Genomic DNA, 19,979 nt, shown 5'->3' with positions numbered 1-19,979 from the left:
GAGAATTATGGCTTTATGAAGAAGAAGAAGTCATATAGTGTCCAGGGGCTGGCACCTCAGAGCATGTCTTTGGTGTGTGCTGAGTATGCTCTGCTGTGTTTTATCTGCTCTGTCCTTCTAGACCATTCCTCCTCAGAGTCTCTCCTTGCCTGCAGTGGGCAGTGTTTAGATGTGTGTGTGGGTTTCTGCTGGTCTCCTGGGGAAGGGGCCCATCACACTGAGACTGAGGCAAACTTTACCTAGAAGGACAGTAAGGGTAGAGTGCAGAGATGTGGGTCCTGGAGTAAGCAGGTTCGGCACCCAGTGTCAGCACTGTGCTATTTGCCAAAGGTGGCTCTATGTCTATATGAGTGGCAGGGGTGGGAAATGGTGCCAGCCAGCTCTTGTGTCCCAAGAGAGGAGTCTCGGTTTTGACTGCTCTCAAGGAATACTGTGAGAAGGAATAATCTCTTCCAGTGTGTCTGGGTGTTTTTCAGTTGTTTTCATGTTCTTCACCTCAGGGTTGTTTGCCTGCCTTCTCTCTAGGAGCAGCACAGTGCCTTCAGGGCTCTATTCCAGTCAAGCTCACCCACCTTTAAGCTCCTGTCTTCAAGCCCTGCTGATTGCAAAAACTCACAAAAATCAGCCCTTCAATTTTCCCAGCCAGTGAATCTGGGGAAGTGTTCTCCTTGTGCATTCTCCTCTGTGTTCCTCACTTTCTTGCCTTTCTCTGTGACCAGGGCTTCCTTCCCTCCACAGAACCCTGTTTCCCACCCAAACCATGTTTCCACACATCCTATCTTTCTTGATGTGCTTTTCTCCCTCTAATTGTGGAGTTTGTTCTGTCAGTCCTCAGGTTTATTTTTTGGGTATTCAGAATGATTTGATAGTTATGTAGTTGTCTTCAAGGGATGAGATGAGCCTAGGATCCCCTACTACACCAGTATCTTCTAGCTGTCTGTATTCAGTTGATAGTCATTTTAGATTCAATCCAGTTTTTACTCCTCTCCTCCCACATTTTCAGCAATTTTAGGTATATGGTGTCATATTTTACATTCTTTTATTTTGTGAGTTCCTTGATTGATTTCTTACAGAAATACTCATTTTTACTGCTTTTGTGTTTCCTACTTACTGTCACTTTTGGTCTTTCCTTTCCACTCAAATAATCCTTTTTAATATTTCTTGTAGGGCTGGTTTATTGGTCATTAACTCCATTAGTTTGTCTAGGAAACTCTTTAGCTCTCCTATTCTGAAAGATAAGCTTGCTTTATCTTCAGTATCTCAAGAGTACTATAGAGTACTCTTGCCTGCAGGATTTTCCCATTCAGCACGTTGAATACATCAAGTCATTCTTTTTTTGTTTTAAAGTTACTGCTGAAAAATCTGCTGATAGCATTATGGGATTTCCATTATATGTAACTGTCTTCTTTTGTACTACTGACTTATTTTTTGTTTACTTATCACTATATTTTGCAATTTTAATTATAATATGTCTTTGTATGAATTCACGTCTGTTGATTTTGTTGGGGGTTCTCTGTGCCTCCTGGATATGGGTATCTGTTTCCTCCCACAGATTAGAAAGTTTTCAGCTATTATTTCTTCGAATATATTCTTTGCCCCCTTTCCTATCTTTCCTTATTCTGGGATTCCTATAATACGAATGTTATTACATTTGATGGAGTCACTAAGTTCCCTAATTCTTTCACATCATTCTTTTTTCTCTCTTTTGTTTATCTTGATTACTCTGTCAGCTATGTCATTAATTTGTTCCTCTGCTTCTTCCAGACTGCTTCATTCCATCAAGCGTGTTACTCATTTTGTTTATTGAATCCTTTATCTCTGCTATTTATTCCTTATCTCTTTTAAGTGCCTCACTGATATCTTCTGCTCTTTTCTTAAGGTCAGTGCATATCTTTATGATTATTACTTTAAATTCTCTATTAGGCGTGTTACTTATGTCTATTTTTCATATATCTCTGGCTGTGGCTTAATCTTTTTTTCATTTAGGAGAAATTCCTCTCTCTCTTCTGATTGTGTTTGCCTTTCTGTGTCTGTTTCTGTGTATTGGAAAGTCAGCTATGTCTCCTCTTCTTAGGGGTGATGACCTCTTGAAGAAGTCCTTGTAGTATCCTATAGTATAGTGTTCCCTTTTCCTCAGGCCCCAGCACTTCAGCAAATTTTTCTAATGTGTGCTACACACACTTCATTGTTTTGTGCCGGCCACTTTATTCTTTAGGCCCATCTTCTGTAGATACTGTCTTTGCCTGTTCTTGGCATTGTTTGGACCCTGGCCTATTTTGGTGAGCTTTAAATAGGTGTGCTCAGGTCTGCTTATGAAATGAGACCTGTCACCACTGCCACTGGAACCCAGGTCCTGCAAAGCTCATGCATTGTTGGCAGGAGTTTGGGCCAGTCTTCTAAGGGAGAACTGCTGTGCTGAGGCTGAGGAAGTGTGACTTGGAAGGTCAGTTCCATCTGAGCATGATGGGGTGGGACTGGGTATAAGCACTTTAGGTCATAAGTTCTGGTGCTATGCTATTTCTCATAGGTGGTCCTGATGGATGGGGGAGGGAAATGGCATCTGTGTTACTTTGTTCACAGACAGGTCTCTCCATGAATCCTGCCTCTTTGGGACACATTCTGAGATGGGCAGATAAGTTCCTCACTGTTTGCTTAAGGTGCTCATGAGATCAGTTTCCAAGCCATATGTCTACAGGCCATTTGCCCTGAATTCTTTCCAAGAGCAGCCCCAATGCTTTTATGTTCTCCTAGAGCCAAACCCATTGACCTATAAAACTCCAGGCTTCACTGTTTTCAAGAACTCATGAAATTCAGCCCCTCTGGCTTACCAAGCCAGTTGTATGAGGATTCATTTTTACCATAAGCGCTCTCCTTAGTGCTTATCTCTTACCCTTCTCTACAACCTTGCCTCCCTCTCCACCATGGTGGCCATGATATATTCCTCTACAAAAACCGTGTCTCTGTGCTCTCTACCTTCTCTAATATGGCCTCTTCTCTACCTTTAGTCATGGTTTGTTCTATTAGTCTTCAGGTTGATTTCCAGGGTATTTAGGATGAATTGGTGTTAATCTACTTGTATTTGTGGGAGGATGAAAGCCTAGTGTCTTCCTACTCCATGGGCATCTTCCCCTCCATAGCAGATCTTCTTGTTTATATGTTTCTCTTGCATGATCTGCTTCCCACACCCTATCCCCCCACACCAGAATGCCTTCATATCATATAGTTTTTTAGTTGTAGGTTTTCTTCCAGGTGTGAGGTAGATACTGATTTATAAATGGAATTGTTTTTCCTTACTAGGGATTTAAGACTCGAATTGTCCTTTATAAGTGAAATGTTGAATATCTTTTTATGTACTCTCTCATAAAGATTTGTACAGCAATGAAATGGTGTTACACATTTGCTAATATTGACTTTAATAATGCCATATGTGTTAAATAAGGGCAAACAGCATGAATATTAAATAGGAGATAAAACTCAAAACATTTGAATGAAATAAATATAATTCATCACACTTCATTTCCTATAAGACCTGATGACTTGGCTACTTTTTTGGCTGCCTTTTAGTCTGACTATTAAATAAGGTGAAAAACATATCTAAGATGTATTTAAGAAAAAGAATATAGGCGGTGCCTGGGTTGCTCAGTTGGTTGAGCTTCTGACTCTTGATTTTGGCTCGTCATGATCTCAAGGTCCTGGGATTGAGCTCCACATGGCTTCATACTCAGCAAAGTGTCTGCTTGAGGATTCTCTCCCTCTCTCTCTGCTCTTCCATCCCCTCTCTGGAATAAATAAATCTTTTTAAAAAGAGAAAAAAAGAATATAGAAATAAATAAAGTATTCAGATGTAATCATTGTATTTCAGTGTGTCAATAGAAATTTCTGTACTTATCAATATACTGAGGTGTTTTCAAAGGAGACAGTATTTAAAAGACCGTTATTTGTTTTATTTCAGAAAGGAAATTCTCATGAAAGATGTAAAACATTTTCTGTATCTGTAGTTGAACTTTTAACTTACTCAGCTCTCTAATCTGGACTTTTTGCTTGGAATATTTCATCAAGAAAGTACATTTGAAAATTCATAATTCAGTAATTATTCTTTAAGATGAGAAGACACTCCTAATAATGGCTAATTTGGGGACATTTGTTAAGTCATACACACAAGCTGACATATCAAACAATATAAAAGCTCTTTACAAATACTATTTGATATATCTCTTATTTTCATTTTAATCTTTTTTTATTATTTGCCTAGAAAATTATAGATGAAGGTTGTTTTATTATATTTAGGAAGATAAAAATTTAAAATTTTGTGGCTTTATATCTTTGATCTCATTAAGGTGATGGTGAGGTGGTAGAACAAGTAATTGGGCAACAAACCAATGACCAAGATGAAAGCATTCTTGATGGAATAATCAGGGAACTACAGAGAGAACAGGATCTTAGACTAATAAATGAAGGAGATGTTCCACATTTTCCAATTAATAGATCATATTCTGCTAATGGTGGTAAGTATGTATATATTTATATGATGGAAGTACTTTATTTAATTTTACTTGCACTAAGTGATTACATGTAAGAAAAATTTTAGGTTTTTAAATAAGAACATTTTTGTTAATTTACAATTGTCATATCGAATACACCAAAGTGCCATAATCTGATTGTCATTTGTTGCTAAAAGGCCTTAGCGTTTCTTAGAAATATAGGTAGTGTATTTTAATCAACTGTTTTAACTGAAGAATGTATTTGCAGTCTTTACATTTTTTCTAATAAATGAGGTGCTACAATAAGTACAGCCTTTTTGTAAAAGGGGACCAACTTACATTTCAAAATTAAAACCACTGTGAATATAAAAATTACTAATAAAAAATGTACCCTTCTTTGTTGAAAAGAAATTAACATTATCCCCTTCATCTCTTGAATTTACAGACATACACTGGAAGATAAGCCCTTTTCTTAGGAAATACAGATGCAACTTCTGAATTGATTTTCGAAACACTTTGAATAATGGCAATATTCTAATTTATTGTATCGTTTCTTTACTTTACTTGAAATATGGCTATACATCTGAATTTTATATAAATCTTAGCTTCTGTCAGTTTTACTTTTTTTTAAACGATGGAGTTCTTCATGAATTTGCATGTCATCCCCTCTCAAGGGCCATGCTAATCTTCTCTGCATTGTTCCAATTTTAGTATAAGTCATGACGAAGCAAGTGCCATCAATTCTACTTTTATCAAGAACTATTAGTTGTACTTCAAAATGCAGTTGTCTTATGGGATTTTGGCAAATGTGTTTCTTTTTACATTTATATAATTGGGGTTTATTTGGATATAATAGCTTTTAGAATCCAAGAATTGGGGCAGCCTGGGTGGTTCAGTGGTTTAGCTCTGCCTTCAGCCCAGGGCCTGATCCTAGTGACCCGGGATCAAGTCCCACATCAGGCTCCCTGCATGGAGCCTGCTTCTCCCTCTGCCTGTGTCTCTGCCTCTCTCTCTCTCTGTCTCTCTCTCATGGATATATAAATAAATAAATCTAAAAAAAGAATCCAAGAATTGAATAAAGTGATTTAAATTTGAGGCGATTCACAGGGTATTCTACTCATTTCCTGATTATTAAGTATCCCATAAAATTAAAATTAAAACATGTCTTTGTTCACCTAAGGAACACCTAACTAACTCATAAACTTTCCTTAACCTGGAAAAAGATAATAAGTGGACTGATAATCCTACAGTAACCAGGCCTTTCTGTTTCTAAGATGTAAAACTTTCTTAGAACCTTGATTTAGAGAATCATTAATGAAATCAGCATTCAGCTCTACCCTCAATAGCTCTACCCTCAATAGTAGAATTCTGTGGATAGATATGAAATGCCATTAGTCAAAACACCCCCACTGAATTCTATTTCCAATGTTTTTGTTTTTGTTTTTGTTTTTTTGTCTTTCCTGGGTGCTTATTTTAATGGTTAAATGAATGATTCCATTTCTACTTTTATTTGCAAATACAACAAAAATAAATTTACAGGGACATGTCTAAGGACTTAGAAAAGGTTTCATTACTTCATTTCACCTTTTATTCATTGCTTATCAGTTTTGAAAATGAAAGTTTGTTAAAGTATTTTTGTTTATCCTTTTTCTCTTATTACTACTTTTGAACACCAATTGAAACTTTATTCATAAACCTTTTAATGGGCTAAATATAGGATATAGATTAAAAGCTGCTTTCTGAAGTAGTGCTAATAAACATTTGTAAATCTACCAAATCATGCTAAATACACTTTTTGTATTTTGTAAGCATTTATTAGATGACAGACATAAATATACTTTGAAAAAATTTAAAAGAGTGATAGAAACTTTAAGCATTTATTGAGTGCCTTGCTTTATTCATCACTGTATAAAAAACGTGAAGGTGGTACAGAAAATATAGAACAAAGGGATAGCAATATTGTCATAGACTTTCCTATTTTAGTGTACTGATCTCTGGAAATTTGGTGCCTTCACTCAGAGAAACTGATACCTTTCTTTTGGTTTTAGCTCTGATAAGTCCAAATATGGATGTATCTTCTTCCCCAAATATTGGGTTTCGACGTAGTGGTCAGATTGAAGGTGTCCGACAAATGCATAATAATGCTCCCCGGAGCCAGATGGCCACTGAAAGAGATCTCATGGCATGGAGCAGAAGAGTGGTGGTCAATGAACTAAATAGTGGAGTTAGTAGGTGAGTCAATAAGGTAACATTAATAAGAAAATTGAGAACTGTATTGTTTAGTTAGTCGATTTTATAACTAAAATTATTTATTAATCAAGCTGAAGTTTTGTATGTTTTTCTACCTTATTCCAGTTAGTTCATTCTGTAACAACTATTTAATAATTATCTTCAATTTGCTTGACTTTATGCTAAATGGTTTGGGAAATACAGAAAAATTAAAACATAGTCTTCCATGAATTTATAGTCTAAGTTAGAAGATAAGAATACAAATACTATTAAGTAAGAATATGAGACCAGATGTGAGTAAATATTTCAATGATATGTAGACCCAAAATTCAACAGTGGTTCTGAGGAAAGGCCATCAATCTGATATTGGAATAGTTTGGGAATGCAATATAGGTATGTTGTAGATCCCAGTGCTTAAGGGTAAATTTTGAAATGCCCTTTAAGTAGACTTCCTTGTATGAAAGGATTTTATTAGGATAAATTTTAAATTTAGAATACCTATTCCTATTTATAAATCCTAACATTTGCATTAATATCAATTCCAATTAATCCACAGAGTCTGGAAGTAGATTTAGAAAAGAAGAAGAGGAACGCCTGAGTGGCTCAGCAGTTGAGCATCTGCCTTTGGCTCAGGGTGTGGTCCCAGGGTTCGGGAATCGAGTCCCACATTGGACTCTTTGTATGGAGCCTGTTTCTCCTTCCTCTTTCTGTGTCTCTGCCTCTCTCTGTGTGTCTCTCATGAATAAATAAATAAAATCTTTAAAAAAAATAGAAAACAAAAAGAATTTTGACAGAGAACATACAATCTCTCTTAATCATGCTATCTCCTTTATCAAGCCTTTTACTGATTCATCCAACAAGTAGCAATCATAATTTAATTTCACCTTTTTTTTCTATAGCAATAATAAGAAAAAAGGAGACATAGCTAATTTATGAACTCCTGGCAGTAGAGCAATTTGAAATAATACTTTGCTCAAAATGTTAAAATACAGTTGAAAGAAGGAAGTCAAGTAGATACTTGTATGCCAGTGTTCATTGCTATATTATGCATAATACCAGAACAATAGAAATAACTCCAGTGTCTGTTCTCAAATGAATGGATAAACAAATTGTGATATATACATACAAGGGAATATTGCTCAGTCATAAAAAGAATGAAGTTCTGATACCTGCTATCACACAGATAAACATTAAAAACATGCTAAGTGAAATACCAGACACAAAAAGACAAGTATCAGATGAAATATATATAGAGATATGAAATATCTAGAGTAAGCAAATTCATATAGACATAAAGTTGATTAGAGGTTAACAAGGACTGATAGAAGGAGAAATAGAGAGTTACTATTTAGTGGTTACAAAGTTTATTCGGAGTGATGAAAAGTTTTGGAAATAGTGGTGATGGTTGTTACACAATATTGTAAATGTCAGTAATGTCTACCTAAAAATGGTTAAAGTAGCAAATTTTACCTTTAAAGATTTTTTGTTATCTGACTTTAGACTGTTGGTTTGATTTTTGATGATTTTCTGTCACTTTGACATTTGTTATTAGGGTTCAGGAAGAATGTCGAAATGCAAAAGGTGACATAGAAATCAGTCTTTATACAGTTGAAAAGAAGAAAAAGCCATCTTATACTACCCAAAGGGTAAGTTTAGTTTTATAGTACTTTTGGATATACTGCTTGCAAATATTTGCAGATACTGAGTTTTTCAAAGGTAGCAGTTATGTATTAAGCGGCTATTTTGCTAGTTGACTACATATAGGGAGCCTATTTTTTAACCCCAAATTGAGATACATAGCAATTATTAATAAAAAAGAATTACACACACACAAAAAAAAGAATTACACAAAGTCAGGACATCCTCCAAAATTTAGGATATGTGGTCATTGTAAGTATAAAATATTTGTATTAAAATACCATTTTTATATGGTTAGAGTAAAACCTTAAAATTGTTGGCTGGTCACTAATCACAGTGTAAAAAAATGTTTAGATATCCTAGTAGTCACAAACCACTACCCATGGTCTAAATCTGGTCTACAGCCTATTCCTGTTATTGTAAGTTTTATTGGAACACAACCATACTTATTAATTAACGTATTGTCTATGGCTGCTTTCATATACTATAGAATTGAGTAGTTACAACATCTGACTTGCAAAGACAAAAATATTTACACTCCGTCCATTTACAGAAAAGGCCCAAAATCTGATCTATTTTGGAAAGATTCATATTCCCAGTAGAAACTGCTAAGCAGGGAATCAGATTCCTATACTCCATTAGATACATAGTAAGCCCCTTACTAGTATTCTTATATTGAACAAACTAGTGGCATAACAATGTATGTTCTTATTCCCAGATCAAACTATAACTCCTGAAAAGTATGGTAATGTGGATAGTCTAAGATGATATTAATTTTATTAAAGAAATCTAGGCAATGGGCACTGAATTTTAAAAGTGTTTTTCAGTATTGATAAACACAATTTTAGATAAGTATCATATGAATATTGTCAAATATCCTTAGATAATATTTTTTGCCTACATTCTTAATTTTTAAATAAGATTTGTTAGCTTATTTGATGTTCTCCAACAAGGTTATTTTCTTAGAGATTTTGAATGACTCAGATCCATGATTTATATTATTTTCTCCTGCTAAGCTTATTTGTCACATATGTCTGAGACTAATTAACAAGGCAGTTGGGTCTGTAAACATTTTATATTAAAAATGGGAAATATTTACATATAGGATAAGAAACTGGTCCTTGATACTGATTTATTTATAAGAATTTTAAATTTGTTTACTCCAATAGCATACTACGGTTTTAACTTTTACATAAAGGTATATTATTAACATTTTATACTTGTAAAGGTTAGAAGAACATAGTTTTCACATTAATTTTAGTTAAAAATTAAATATTTTTATCGGTTTATCAAATGTAGTATTTTAGAAAACTAAAGAAGTACATATTAAGAATTACATATACATAGGTATGATATGATATCTTGCTTCATCTTGTAACAAACTATGAATAATATAGAATATGTTAATTCTGAGTCAGTCCATTCTTACAGCCCAAAATTTAGGTACTCTTTAACTTGATCACAAAATTTTCAAAATAGGAAAGTACTCAATACTAATGGAAGGTGTCGTAAATATACATGTATCTTGTATTTTCTTTTTGGGGATTTATTCCTAATTGTTACATCTATCCCCACCCTACCCCTGCCCAGTTGATTTGCTTTATATATGTTTATGTTTGATCACTGGGCCTTCAATTTTTTTAAATCTGTTTTCTTTATGTTTTACAGAACGATTATCAGCCTAGCTGTGGGCGGTCTTTAAGAAGGACACAGCGTAAGCGTCAGCATACTTACCAAACACGGTCCAACATAGAGCATAATTCACAAGCATCATGTCAAAATTCAGGTGTACAGGAAGACTCAGACAGCTCCTCAGAGGTTAGATGTCTGCTCTTTACTCAGTGTAATTTTTGGTTTCCCTGTTAGTGTCATCACCTTGGATTTACTTTTAATAGTCATTTTAAATTTTAATTATTAGAAACTAGTTCTAATAATTTTCTTTTAAGATTACTCTTTAGTAAGGCATTTAATAGGCAAATTTGAGCATTGCATTGAGTTCCTTTACATATATTCCCTGATTTATACCTAAGATTTTTTTTGCTTTTTCTTTATTGGAGTTCAATTTGCCAACATATAGCATAACACTCAGTGCCCCCTCAGTGCCCGTAACCCAGTCACCCCAACCACCCGCCCACCTCCCTTTCCACTACTCCTTGTTCATTTCCAAGAGTTAGGTGTCTCTCATGTTTTGTCACCCTCACTGATATTTTCACTCACTTTCTCTCCTTTCCCCTTTATTCCCTTTCACTAATTTTTATATTTCCAAAATGAATGAGACCATATAATGTTTGTCCTTCTCCGATTGACTAACCTCACTCAGCATAATACCCTCCAGTGCCATCCTCGTCAAAGCAAATGGTGGATATTTGCTGGTTCTAATGGCTGAGTAATACTCCATTGTATACATAGACCACATCTTCTTTATCCATTCATCTTGTGATGAACACCAAGGCTCCTTCCACATTTTGGCTATTGTAGACATTGCTGCTATAAACATTGGGGTGCAGTTGTCCCGGGATGTCACTGCATCTGTATCTTTGGGGTAAATCCCCAGCAGTGCAATTGCTGGGTCGTAGGGCAGTTCTATTTTTAATTCTTTGAGGCACCTCCACACAGTTTTCCAGACTGGCTGTACCAGTTCACATTCCCACCAACAGTGTAAGAGGGTTCTTATTTTTTTTTCTTGGTGATATGATCTATCACATTGATTGCTTTATGAGTGCTTAACCAGCCTTGCATCCCAGGGATAAATACCGCTTGCTCATGGTGAATAATCTTCTTGATGTACTGTTGGATCCTATTGGCTAGTATCTTGTTGAGAATTTTTGAATCTGTGTTCATCAGGGATATTGATATATAATTTTCCTTTTTTTGTGAGGTCTTTGTCTGGTTTTGGAATTAAGGTGATGTTGGCCTCATAGAACAAATTTGGAAGTATTCCATCTCTTTCTATCTTTCCGGAAGAGCTTTAGTAAAATAGGTATTCTTTCTTCTTTAAACTTTTTATCGAATTCCCTGGTTAATGACCTGTTCAGGTTTTCTATTTCTTCCTGTTCCAGTTTTGGTAGTTTAGGGTTTTCCAGAAATGCATTCATTTCATCTAGATTGCCTAATTTATTGCGTATAGCTGCTCATAATAAGTTTTTAAAACCGTTTGTATTTCCATGGTATTGGTGGTGATCTCTCCTATTTCATTCGTAATTTTATTAATTTGAGCCTTTTCTCTCTTCTTTTTAATAAGGCTGGCTAATGGTTTATCTCTCTTATTAATTCTTTCAAAGAACCAACTCCTGGTTTTGTTGATCTGTTCCACAGTTTTTCTGGTCTCTATTTCATTGAGTTTTGCTCGAATCTTTATTAACTCTCTTCTTCTGCGGGGTGTAGGATCTATTTGCTGTTTTTTCTCCAGCCCCTTTAGATGCAAGGTTAGCTTTTGTATTTGAGTTCTTTCCAGTTTTTGGATGGATGCTTGTATTGCGATGTATTTCTGCCTCAGGACTGGTTTTGCTGTATCCCAAAGATTTTGAATGGTTGTATCTTCATTCTCATTAGTTTCAATGAATCTTTTTAATTCTTCTCTAATTGCCGGGTTGACCCTTTCATCTTTTAGCAGGATGCTCTTTAACATGCACGTGTTTGAATTTTTTCCAAACTTTTTGTGATTTGATTCTAGTTTCAAAGCATTATGGTCTGAAAATATGCAGGTAACAATCCCAATCTTTTAGTATCAGTTGAGACCTGATTTATGACCCAGTATGTGGTCTATGCTGGAGAAAGTTCCACGTGCACTTGAGAAGAATGTGTATTTAGTTGCATTTGGATGGAAAGTTCTGTAAATATCTGAAATCCCTCTGGTGCAGTGTATCATTTAATGCTCCTTTTTGTTTGGAGATGTTGTACTTAGAATATCTGTCAATTACAGTGATCCCTGTGTTCAAGTCTCCCAGTATAAGTGTATTATTATCTAAGTATATCTTAACTTTGGTTATTAATTGATTTACCTACTGGAAGCTCCCACATTAGGGGCATAAATATTCATGATTGTTAAGTCCTCTTGTTGGATAGATCCTTTTAGTATGATATCATATCCCTCTTTATCTCTTACTATAATCTTTGGGATAAAGTATAATTTTTCTGATATGAGGATGGCTACCCCTGCTTTCTTTTGAGGACCATTTGAATGGCAATGGCTCTGCAACCTTTTATTTTCAGGCTGTAGGTGTCCTTATGTCTCAAATGAGTCTCTTGTAGGCAGCAAATAGATAGGTCTTGCTTTTCTACCCAGTCTGAAACCCTGTGCCTTTTGATGGGGTCATTAAGCCCGTTCACATTCAGAGTTACTATTGAAAGATATGAATTTAGTGTCATCATTATGACTATTCAGTCCCTGTTTTTTTGGATTATTTCCTTGGACTTCCTTTCTTTTACAGTGTCCCTCTTAATATTCCTTGCAGAGCTGGTTTGGTAGTCACATGTTCTTTCAGTTCCTGCCTATCTTGGAAGCTCCTTATCTCTCCTACTATTCTGAATGAGAGCCTTGCCGATGAAGTATTCTTGGTTGCATGTTTTTCTCATTTAGGACCCTGAATGTATCCTGCCAGACCTTTCTGGCCTGCCAGGTCTCTGTGGAGAGGTCTACTGTTAACCTAATACTTCTCCCCATAAGGTTTAGGGATCTCTTGTCTCTTGCTGCTTTTAGGATCTTCTCTTTATCTTTGGAATTTGCAAGTTTCACTATTCAATGTCAGGGTGGTGAACAGTTTTTATTTATTTTAGTGGGGAGATCTCTCTGTCTCCTGCATCTGAATGCCTGTTTCCCTCCCCAGGTTAGGAAAGTTCTCAGCTATGATTTGTTCAAATACACATTCTTGTCCTCTGTCTCTTTTGGTGGCCTCTGGAATCCCAATTGAACATAGATTTTTTCCTTCTGAGGCTGTCATTTATTTTCCTGAACGTTTCCTCATGGTCTTTTAATAGTGTTTTTCTTTTTTCCTCAGCCTCCTTTCTTGCCATCAACTTGTCTTCTGACAAGACTGACTCATTCTTCTACCTCATTAACCCTTGTCATTAGGACCTCCAGTTTGGATTGCGTCTCATTTAATTGATTTTTAATTTCGGCCTGATTAGATCTAAATTCTGCAGTCATGAAGTCTGTTGGTACCTTTATGCTTTTTCCAGAGCCACCAGTAGCTTTATAATAGTGCTTCTGAATTGGCTTTCTGACATTGAATTGTAATCCAAATTCTGTAACTCTGTGGGAGAGAGTACTGTTTCTGATTCTTTCTTTTGTCGTGAGTTCTTCCTTGTAGTCATTTTGCTCAGTGCAGGGTGGCTAAACACAAGTTGTACTGTTTAAAGGTAGGAAAGAAGGGGGAAAGGGGGTGGGGGAACAAACAGAAAACAAGAAACAAAGAGGTGTATCCTCTGAATCTGTATACTATAAGTCCCTTGACTTCCCCTGGAGCTTTCCAGTGCTGCTTGGTTAAGATCTAGCTCTTCCCCTGTCCTTCCATGTTGTCTCTGCAGGAGGGGCCTGCTGTGCTGATTCTCAGGTGTGTGCACCTGGGGTTGCTGTCCCACCCCTGCCAGGTGCATGGTTCATTGGGAGCTGTTTATATTATGAGGCCCCTGTTTCCTAGCAGTCCTGCTCAGTCCCAGGCACAAGGTGACACCAAGAGGAATAACAACAGTGGTGGTGGCCATCTCTCCAGCCCTGGAGTCAGCTCCAGCAGTAGCTACCGCAGTCTCCCATTTGCAGGGGCCTGGATGCTCCAGTGACAGGGGGCCCTGATCTGTGCAGCTCGGGGCCACCTGGTGGCAGGACTGTCCTCACTCTCCTGTGCCCTCTTGGCCTCTGCTTGTCCCAAGGGGAGTGCTGGATCTTGGGCTGTGTCTCCTGGCACGTTGCGCTCTGGGGCCTGCACTGCTGGAATCATGTTCCCGGGCCCGCAGACCCCTCCGCTTGGAGCCGCCGCCTGAGCTGCTGCCTGGGCTGCTCCCTGGGCCCTGCTGCGTCCATGCTCCAGCCCTTTGATGAGCTCAGTCTATGGTGTGTGGCGTGCTCTCCCCTGGTCTCATTTCCTCTGTTAGTGTCCCCAGGAACCTGGGAGCTCCACTGGCCCTCCTGGGATCTTGAACTAGCTCCCTGCAAGTGCCTTTCCATCTGGGAAGATTGGTAAAGCTCCTGCTTCTCCGGAACTGGGCTTTCCTGTCCTGGAGGCACACCTGGCCTTAGCCTGGCTCCTCAGGGGGACCCCTCCCCCACTGGATGCTTTTTAGTTATTTTTTTCTGTCTTCCTACCTTGATAGAAGTGCGAACTCTTCTCACTGTAGCATTCCATCTGTTCTATCTTTAAATCTCAGGCCGAATTCTTAGGTTTTCAGGGTGATTTGAAAGTTATCTAGGCAAGTTGGTGGGGCCAGGTGACTTGGGGATCCTACTCTTCTGCCATCTTGCTCCGCTCCCAATAAGATATTTTTTTTGAGAGCATAAAATATGCCAGTAAAGTTTGACTTTCAGGGACACCTGGGTAGCTCAGTGGTTAAGCGCCTGCCTTTGGCTCAGGGTGTGATCTGGGAGTCCTCAGATTAAGTCCCACATCGGGCTCCCTGCATAGAGCCTGCCTCTCTCTCTGCCTCTCTGTGTCTCTCATGAATAAATAAATTCCTTAAAAAAAAAAACTTTGATTTTTGGACAGTGAGAAAAGAGTGAGAGGTAATTTGCCCAGAAATAAAAAGTAGAATATAAACAGTGATAGTTTACAGTCCCAGACCTGGTTGACTGTGTAATCAGCTGAATACATAGATTTTCCTTTATTGTTGACTTTATCAGTCTTGGAAATTACTAAGTGATGGCTTCTTTCAGTCCTACTTTTTTCATGGTAAAGAATAGAGTATTAGAATAGAGAAGAACAAACATTATATGGTCTCATTCATTTGGGGAATATAAAAAATTGTGAAAGGGAATAAAGGGGAAAGGCGAAAAAATGAGTGGTAAATATCAGAAAGGGAGACAGAACATGAAAGACTCCTAACCTTGGGAAATGAACTAGGGGTGGTGGAAGGGGAGGTGGGCGGGGGGTGAGGGTGACTGGGTGACAGGCACTGAGGTGGGCACTTGATGGGATGAGCACTGGGTGTTATTCTCTATGTTGTCAAATTGAACACCAATAGAAAATAAATTTATAAAAAAAATGAAACTTGTAGTGAACTTTGGACATCAGAAATAAACAAACATTACATTAAATAAAAACAAAAAAAAAGAATAGAGTATACCAATTCTTTTCTTCCTTTCTTCTGCAGTCCTGTCCTTTTGTCTCTTTAGTTGTTAAGTGGATAATGTCGGTTTAATCAATCATTGGCAATATATGGCATTCCTATCATTTTTTCAGCTTTCACAGTTGTTTAATTCTTATCGATGATGCCCTTCCTTCTCTCCCCCACCTATGAAAATCTTGAACTAAAAAGAATGGTCAGATATTGAGGAATGTTGTTACCTCTCTAATGTGATAATAGTGGTGTGGTTTTGTTTTAATAAAGAATCCTAATCTTACTAAATGTTCATAGTTAAAATGGGTTTTTTTGTAAGGATTTACTTTCAAATAATTACTTGGGTATGAGTCATTTGGTCATGGTACAGATAAAACAAGACAGGCAGCGAGTTATTGTCTAAACTGGAGATTGTGTACACAAGGGTAATTTATTCCCTCTATTTTGGTATGTTTGATATTTCACATAATAAAAAGTTTATTAAGTTTTATGGAGAATAGTTATATTAACTTGGCAGAGGCATATAGATATTTTTTAAACAATGATTTTAATATTTAAGAGGGTTATATTTGAGAATCTTAAGGAGTCTGTTCAGTCTTTGAAATAATAAACGATGTCCCATATCAGTAAGATAGTAGATGTTAGAAAGTTTTTATTTTTTATTTATTTTTTTTTTGTTAGAAAGTTTTTAATACCTGGTAGGCTTAGTTGTGAGTTACAGATATATTTATTTATTTTAAAATTTACTTACTTATTTGAGAGAGAGAGAGAGAGCATGAGTGAGTGAAGGGGCAGAGGGAGAAGGAGAGGAGAGAGAGAATATCAAGCAGACTCCCCACTGATCACATGCCCATCATGTGGCTCAATCCCACATTCATGAGGTCACAATCTGAGCTGAAACCAAGAGTCACATGCTCAACTGACTGAGACATCCAGGTGCCCCAGATTATGTGTATTTAACTGGATTGTTGGTTAGAGGAAATACAAAAAGTGTTATAAAACAGGTAGTGTGTGCTTATTAATAATATGCTGATTAATAACCATGTATCTCAATTGCTGGCTCCTTGTTGCAGGAAGATGAAACAGTTGGCACAAGTGATGCTTCTGTAGAGGATCCTGTTATTGAATGGCAAAGTGAAAGTTCTTCCAGGTAGTTTTAATGGTTTTGATTTGGTCAAAATTATTTGAGCATTTTAAATTTAATGTGAAATTGTGTTCTTGTAAGACTCTGGTAAAACCAGAGTTAAAATAGTATTTTATAATAGAAAGGCTGCTTGGTTGGAAATCCAGAGACTTGTTTTATCCTGGTTCTGCCAATATCTTTTTGGGCATGTCACTACACATTAGTTTCCTCATTTCTAAAATAAGTTGCTTTGTAAATTCAAAATTCTGCATCTTAGCAGGCTATATTTAGTTGAGTTTTAAAACAGCCATATTTAACCATTTCCCGGGATTAGGGGCATCTTTATTAAAGGAAGCTTTTGTGACTTAGACAGGAAGTTTGAATTTTAAATTCTGTTCTGGGAAATGAACCACTATACTTTATCCAAGAAGCATTTCACTGAAATAACTTAAATAATGATCAAAAATCTATATTGATAGTTTTCTGTTCAGTTAGAATTAAATCAAGCATATTATTTATAATGCTATTTTATTACAAAATGATCATCTTTCAATTAGGATGCAAAACTATTCCTTTTCTAAACTTACATATTCATAATTTTGATATTTTTATAGTGATTCATCAAGTGAATATTCTGATTGGACAGCAGATGCTGGAATAAATTTGCAGCCTCCAAAAAGACAGACCAGACAGGCAACACGGAAGATATGCAGCAGCTCTGAGGAGGAGAATTTGAAGTCACTAGAAGAAAGGCAAAAGAAACCTAAACAAACTAGAAAGAAGGTTTATAAATTTACAAGTTGTTTTTGTTGTTTTTGTTTTTGACTTTGACACTTGAATAATAGTAACAGTTGACTTTTCTCTAAAAATAACATTCCATCTGGGAAACTAAGTAAAATTGTTTAAAATTACTTTAAAATAAAAAGAATTTCATTTTTTTCTATTATCAAAAGTAGAAGCCAGAATATCTTCATTCTTATTTTAGTCATTATTAAATTAAAAGATTGGTAATCACTTCTCAAAATATAGTAGAGTTTTACATAATAAGGTACTGTAATATAAAAGTGTTACTCTTGTCATATTTCTGTTCATAAATTTCTTTTAAAGATTCATTTATTTATTTATTTGAGAGAGAGAGAGAGCACTAGTCGGGGAAGGGGCAGAGAGAGAGGAAGAGAGAGAATCCCAAGCAGATTTGCCACTAAGCATGGAGCCTGACCACATGGGGCTCAATCTCACTGATTATGACCTGAACTAAAATCAAGAGTTGGACACTTAACTGACAAGCCACCCAGGTGTCCCTCTATACATTTTTGACTTATAAAATGGAAGAGTATAATAAATCACATAGGACTACTTCCATTTCTTTATATATTTTATTTCATCCCAATGATGGTTTCTCTTCCTCACTATAATTTCATTTGTACTAGGTAAAGACTTAATACACATAGTTATTTGAATATTCATTTAAAAAATTATTTTGTACATATTCTGTGTCCTGTTGCTTTAGTAGATAGAATTGTCTTCTTGATTGTTACAATTTTACTGTTAAAAAGATCCTGTGTTACTTATACTCAAATTCACATCGTATTCTAGGGATGTGAAACTATGTGGTTCTTACATAGTATATAATGTCATATTATTATCTGTCAGCCAAAATTAAGCAACATATTAAAGAACTCACTAGATTATCTTTTTGTTTTAAAATTGTATATAATTGATAAATGAAAATTTTTTAAATTTGTATATTTTAGGTTTTATTATAACCTGATTTTTTTAACATTCTCTGTTATTTTTCATACTACTGTCATATATTTATGGCTTGTATATTTGTGAACTATATTTTAGAAAGGAGGACTGATTTCTATGGCAGGTGAACCCAGTGAAGAATGGTTTGCCCCTCAGTGGATTTTGGATACCATACCACGACGTTCCCCATTTGTCCCACAGATGGGAGATGAGGTAATTGTTACCTATTATAACTTTTTCTCTTGGAACCTCAAGAGCACTCATTTTAATCAGTCTTAGGGCATTTATATTCTCAATTCTATTATAGTTATATGTACATTGTCTTAACTGCACTCCTCCATTATGTATTCTTGTGGACAGTGACAGAATCTTACTAATTTTTTGTTGTTTGTTTTGTCAAAAACCTACCTCCATGCTTCAGATACAACATATAATGCAAAGACAGAGTTTGGTTAAAGAGGAACAATACCTTTATTGCCTTCCCAGGCAAAGGAGGTTACAACAGGGTATGGTCTTCAAAAATTGCAAGTCTCCTGGATGAAGGGGTTAGGGGTTGTTATAGGGAAATACAGAATTGAGGTGGTTTTGATAGGAATTGTCTACTTCCTACCACTACTTTTGTCATGTCTTTAGAGTGGTAACAAGTTCCTGAAACAAAAGGCTAAGAAAGGAGGAGGAAAGGTTTGCAGAGAAGAGGTAGAAGGTTACTTTAAAATCTAGATACATTACTATAGCCATTTTGATTTCTGTTCAACTTTATGCTTTTAAGTGGTTTCATTTGTAGTACTTAGCACAGATTCTTCAATATCTTAGATGCTCAGAGAATATTGAAATAAATTGGTTGGCTTATGAAGTCATGAAAATAATTGTCTTTATTTTTAGCTTAATTGCTACTTAGTAAAATTAAGTGTTATTGTGATCCTAATTCAAGTCCTAATATTCTTTTTAAAAAGCCCATGGTCGACCTGATAGAAAATACATTAGAGGACAATTGCCCCTTTCAGTGATTAGAAGAATGTCATTTTATGGGCAGGTACTTCCTACTGAGCCTATGATTGAATAACATTGCCATATTTATCACTGGTCAGTTAAAAATAGATTTAAATTCTATCTCGTGAGAAAATTTTCATTTCCTTATGAAAATTATAGTAACATTGTAATATTTAACTAAAATTGGCTTGCATACTCTCTGATATACTGAATAATCATTCATTTCTGAGTGATTAAATGCTTACAGTTTTCAAGACTAATAATAGGAATATGATATTGTCTTTATAACAAAAGAAGAGGCAATACTTTGCAAATGGATCTAAAAGTCATGGGACCAATAAAAATTTCACCAAATGTTTCTATATTTGCCTGCTATAAATATTTTATACTAGACATAGTGATCAAGCAGTCTTATAAATGAAAAATTACTTTGCAATTACCTTTTAATATTATAAAATTTTGATTAGCACTTCCCCGATGATTAGTGATGTTGAGTATCT

The 19,979-nt window shown here is 36.0% G+C and overlaps 1 protein-coding gene and 1 non-coding gene across 4 annotated transcripts in view; one reads left to right on the top strand and one right to left on the bottom strand.

The window, feature by feature from the left end:
* BRWD3 (bromodomain and WD repeat domain containing 3) overlaps nt 1-19,979 on the top strand; it is a 193,504-nt gene that overhangs the window by 121,706 nt on the left and 51,819 nt on the right. For all 3 annotated transcript variants that reach the window (XM_025988640.2, XM_072744418.1, XM_072744419.1), the window contains 7 exons: nt 4,338-4,505; nt 6,530-6,713; nt 8,263-8,356; nt 10,017-10,166; nt 16,691-16,767; nt 17,355-17,523; nt 18,589-18,702. In XM_025988640.2, coding sequence (XP_025844425.1) covers nt 4,338-4,505; nt 6,530-6,713; nt 8,263-8,356; nt 10,017-10,166; nt 16,691-16,767; nt 17,355-17,523; nt 18,589-18,702 — 956 coding nt within the window. The remainder of the gene's footprint in view (nt 1-4,337; nt 4,506-6,529; nt 6,714-8,262; nt 8,357-10,016; nt 10,167-16,690; nt 16,768-17,354; nt 17,524-18,588; nt 18,703-19,979) is intronic.
* LOC112911942 (U6 spliceosomal RNA) lies at nt 5,110-5,214 on the bottom strand. Its single transcript, XR_003233452.1, has one exon. It is a non-coding gene; the product is annotated as a U6 spliceosomal RNA (small nuclear RNA).

Source organism: Vulpes vulpes, chromosome X (assembly GCF_048418805.1).
Source record: "Vulpes vulpes isolate BD-2025 chromosome X, VulVul3, whole genome shotgun sequence".
Taxonomy (NCBI): Eukaryota; Metazoa; Chordata; class Mammalia; order Carnivora; family Canidae; genus Vulpes; species Vulpes vulpes.
Note: the sequence above shows the minus strand (reverse complement) of the source record. Positions and strands in the feature narration are given on the sequence as shown.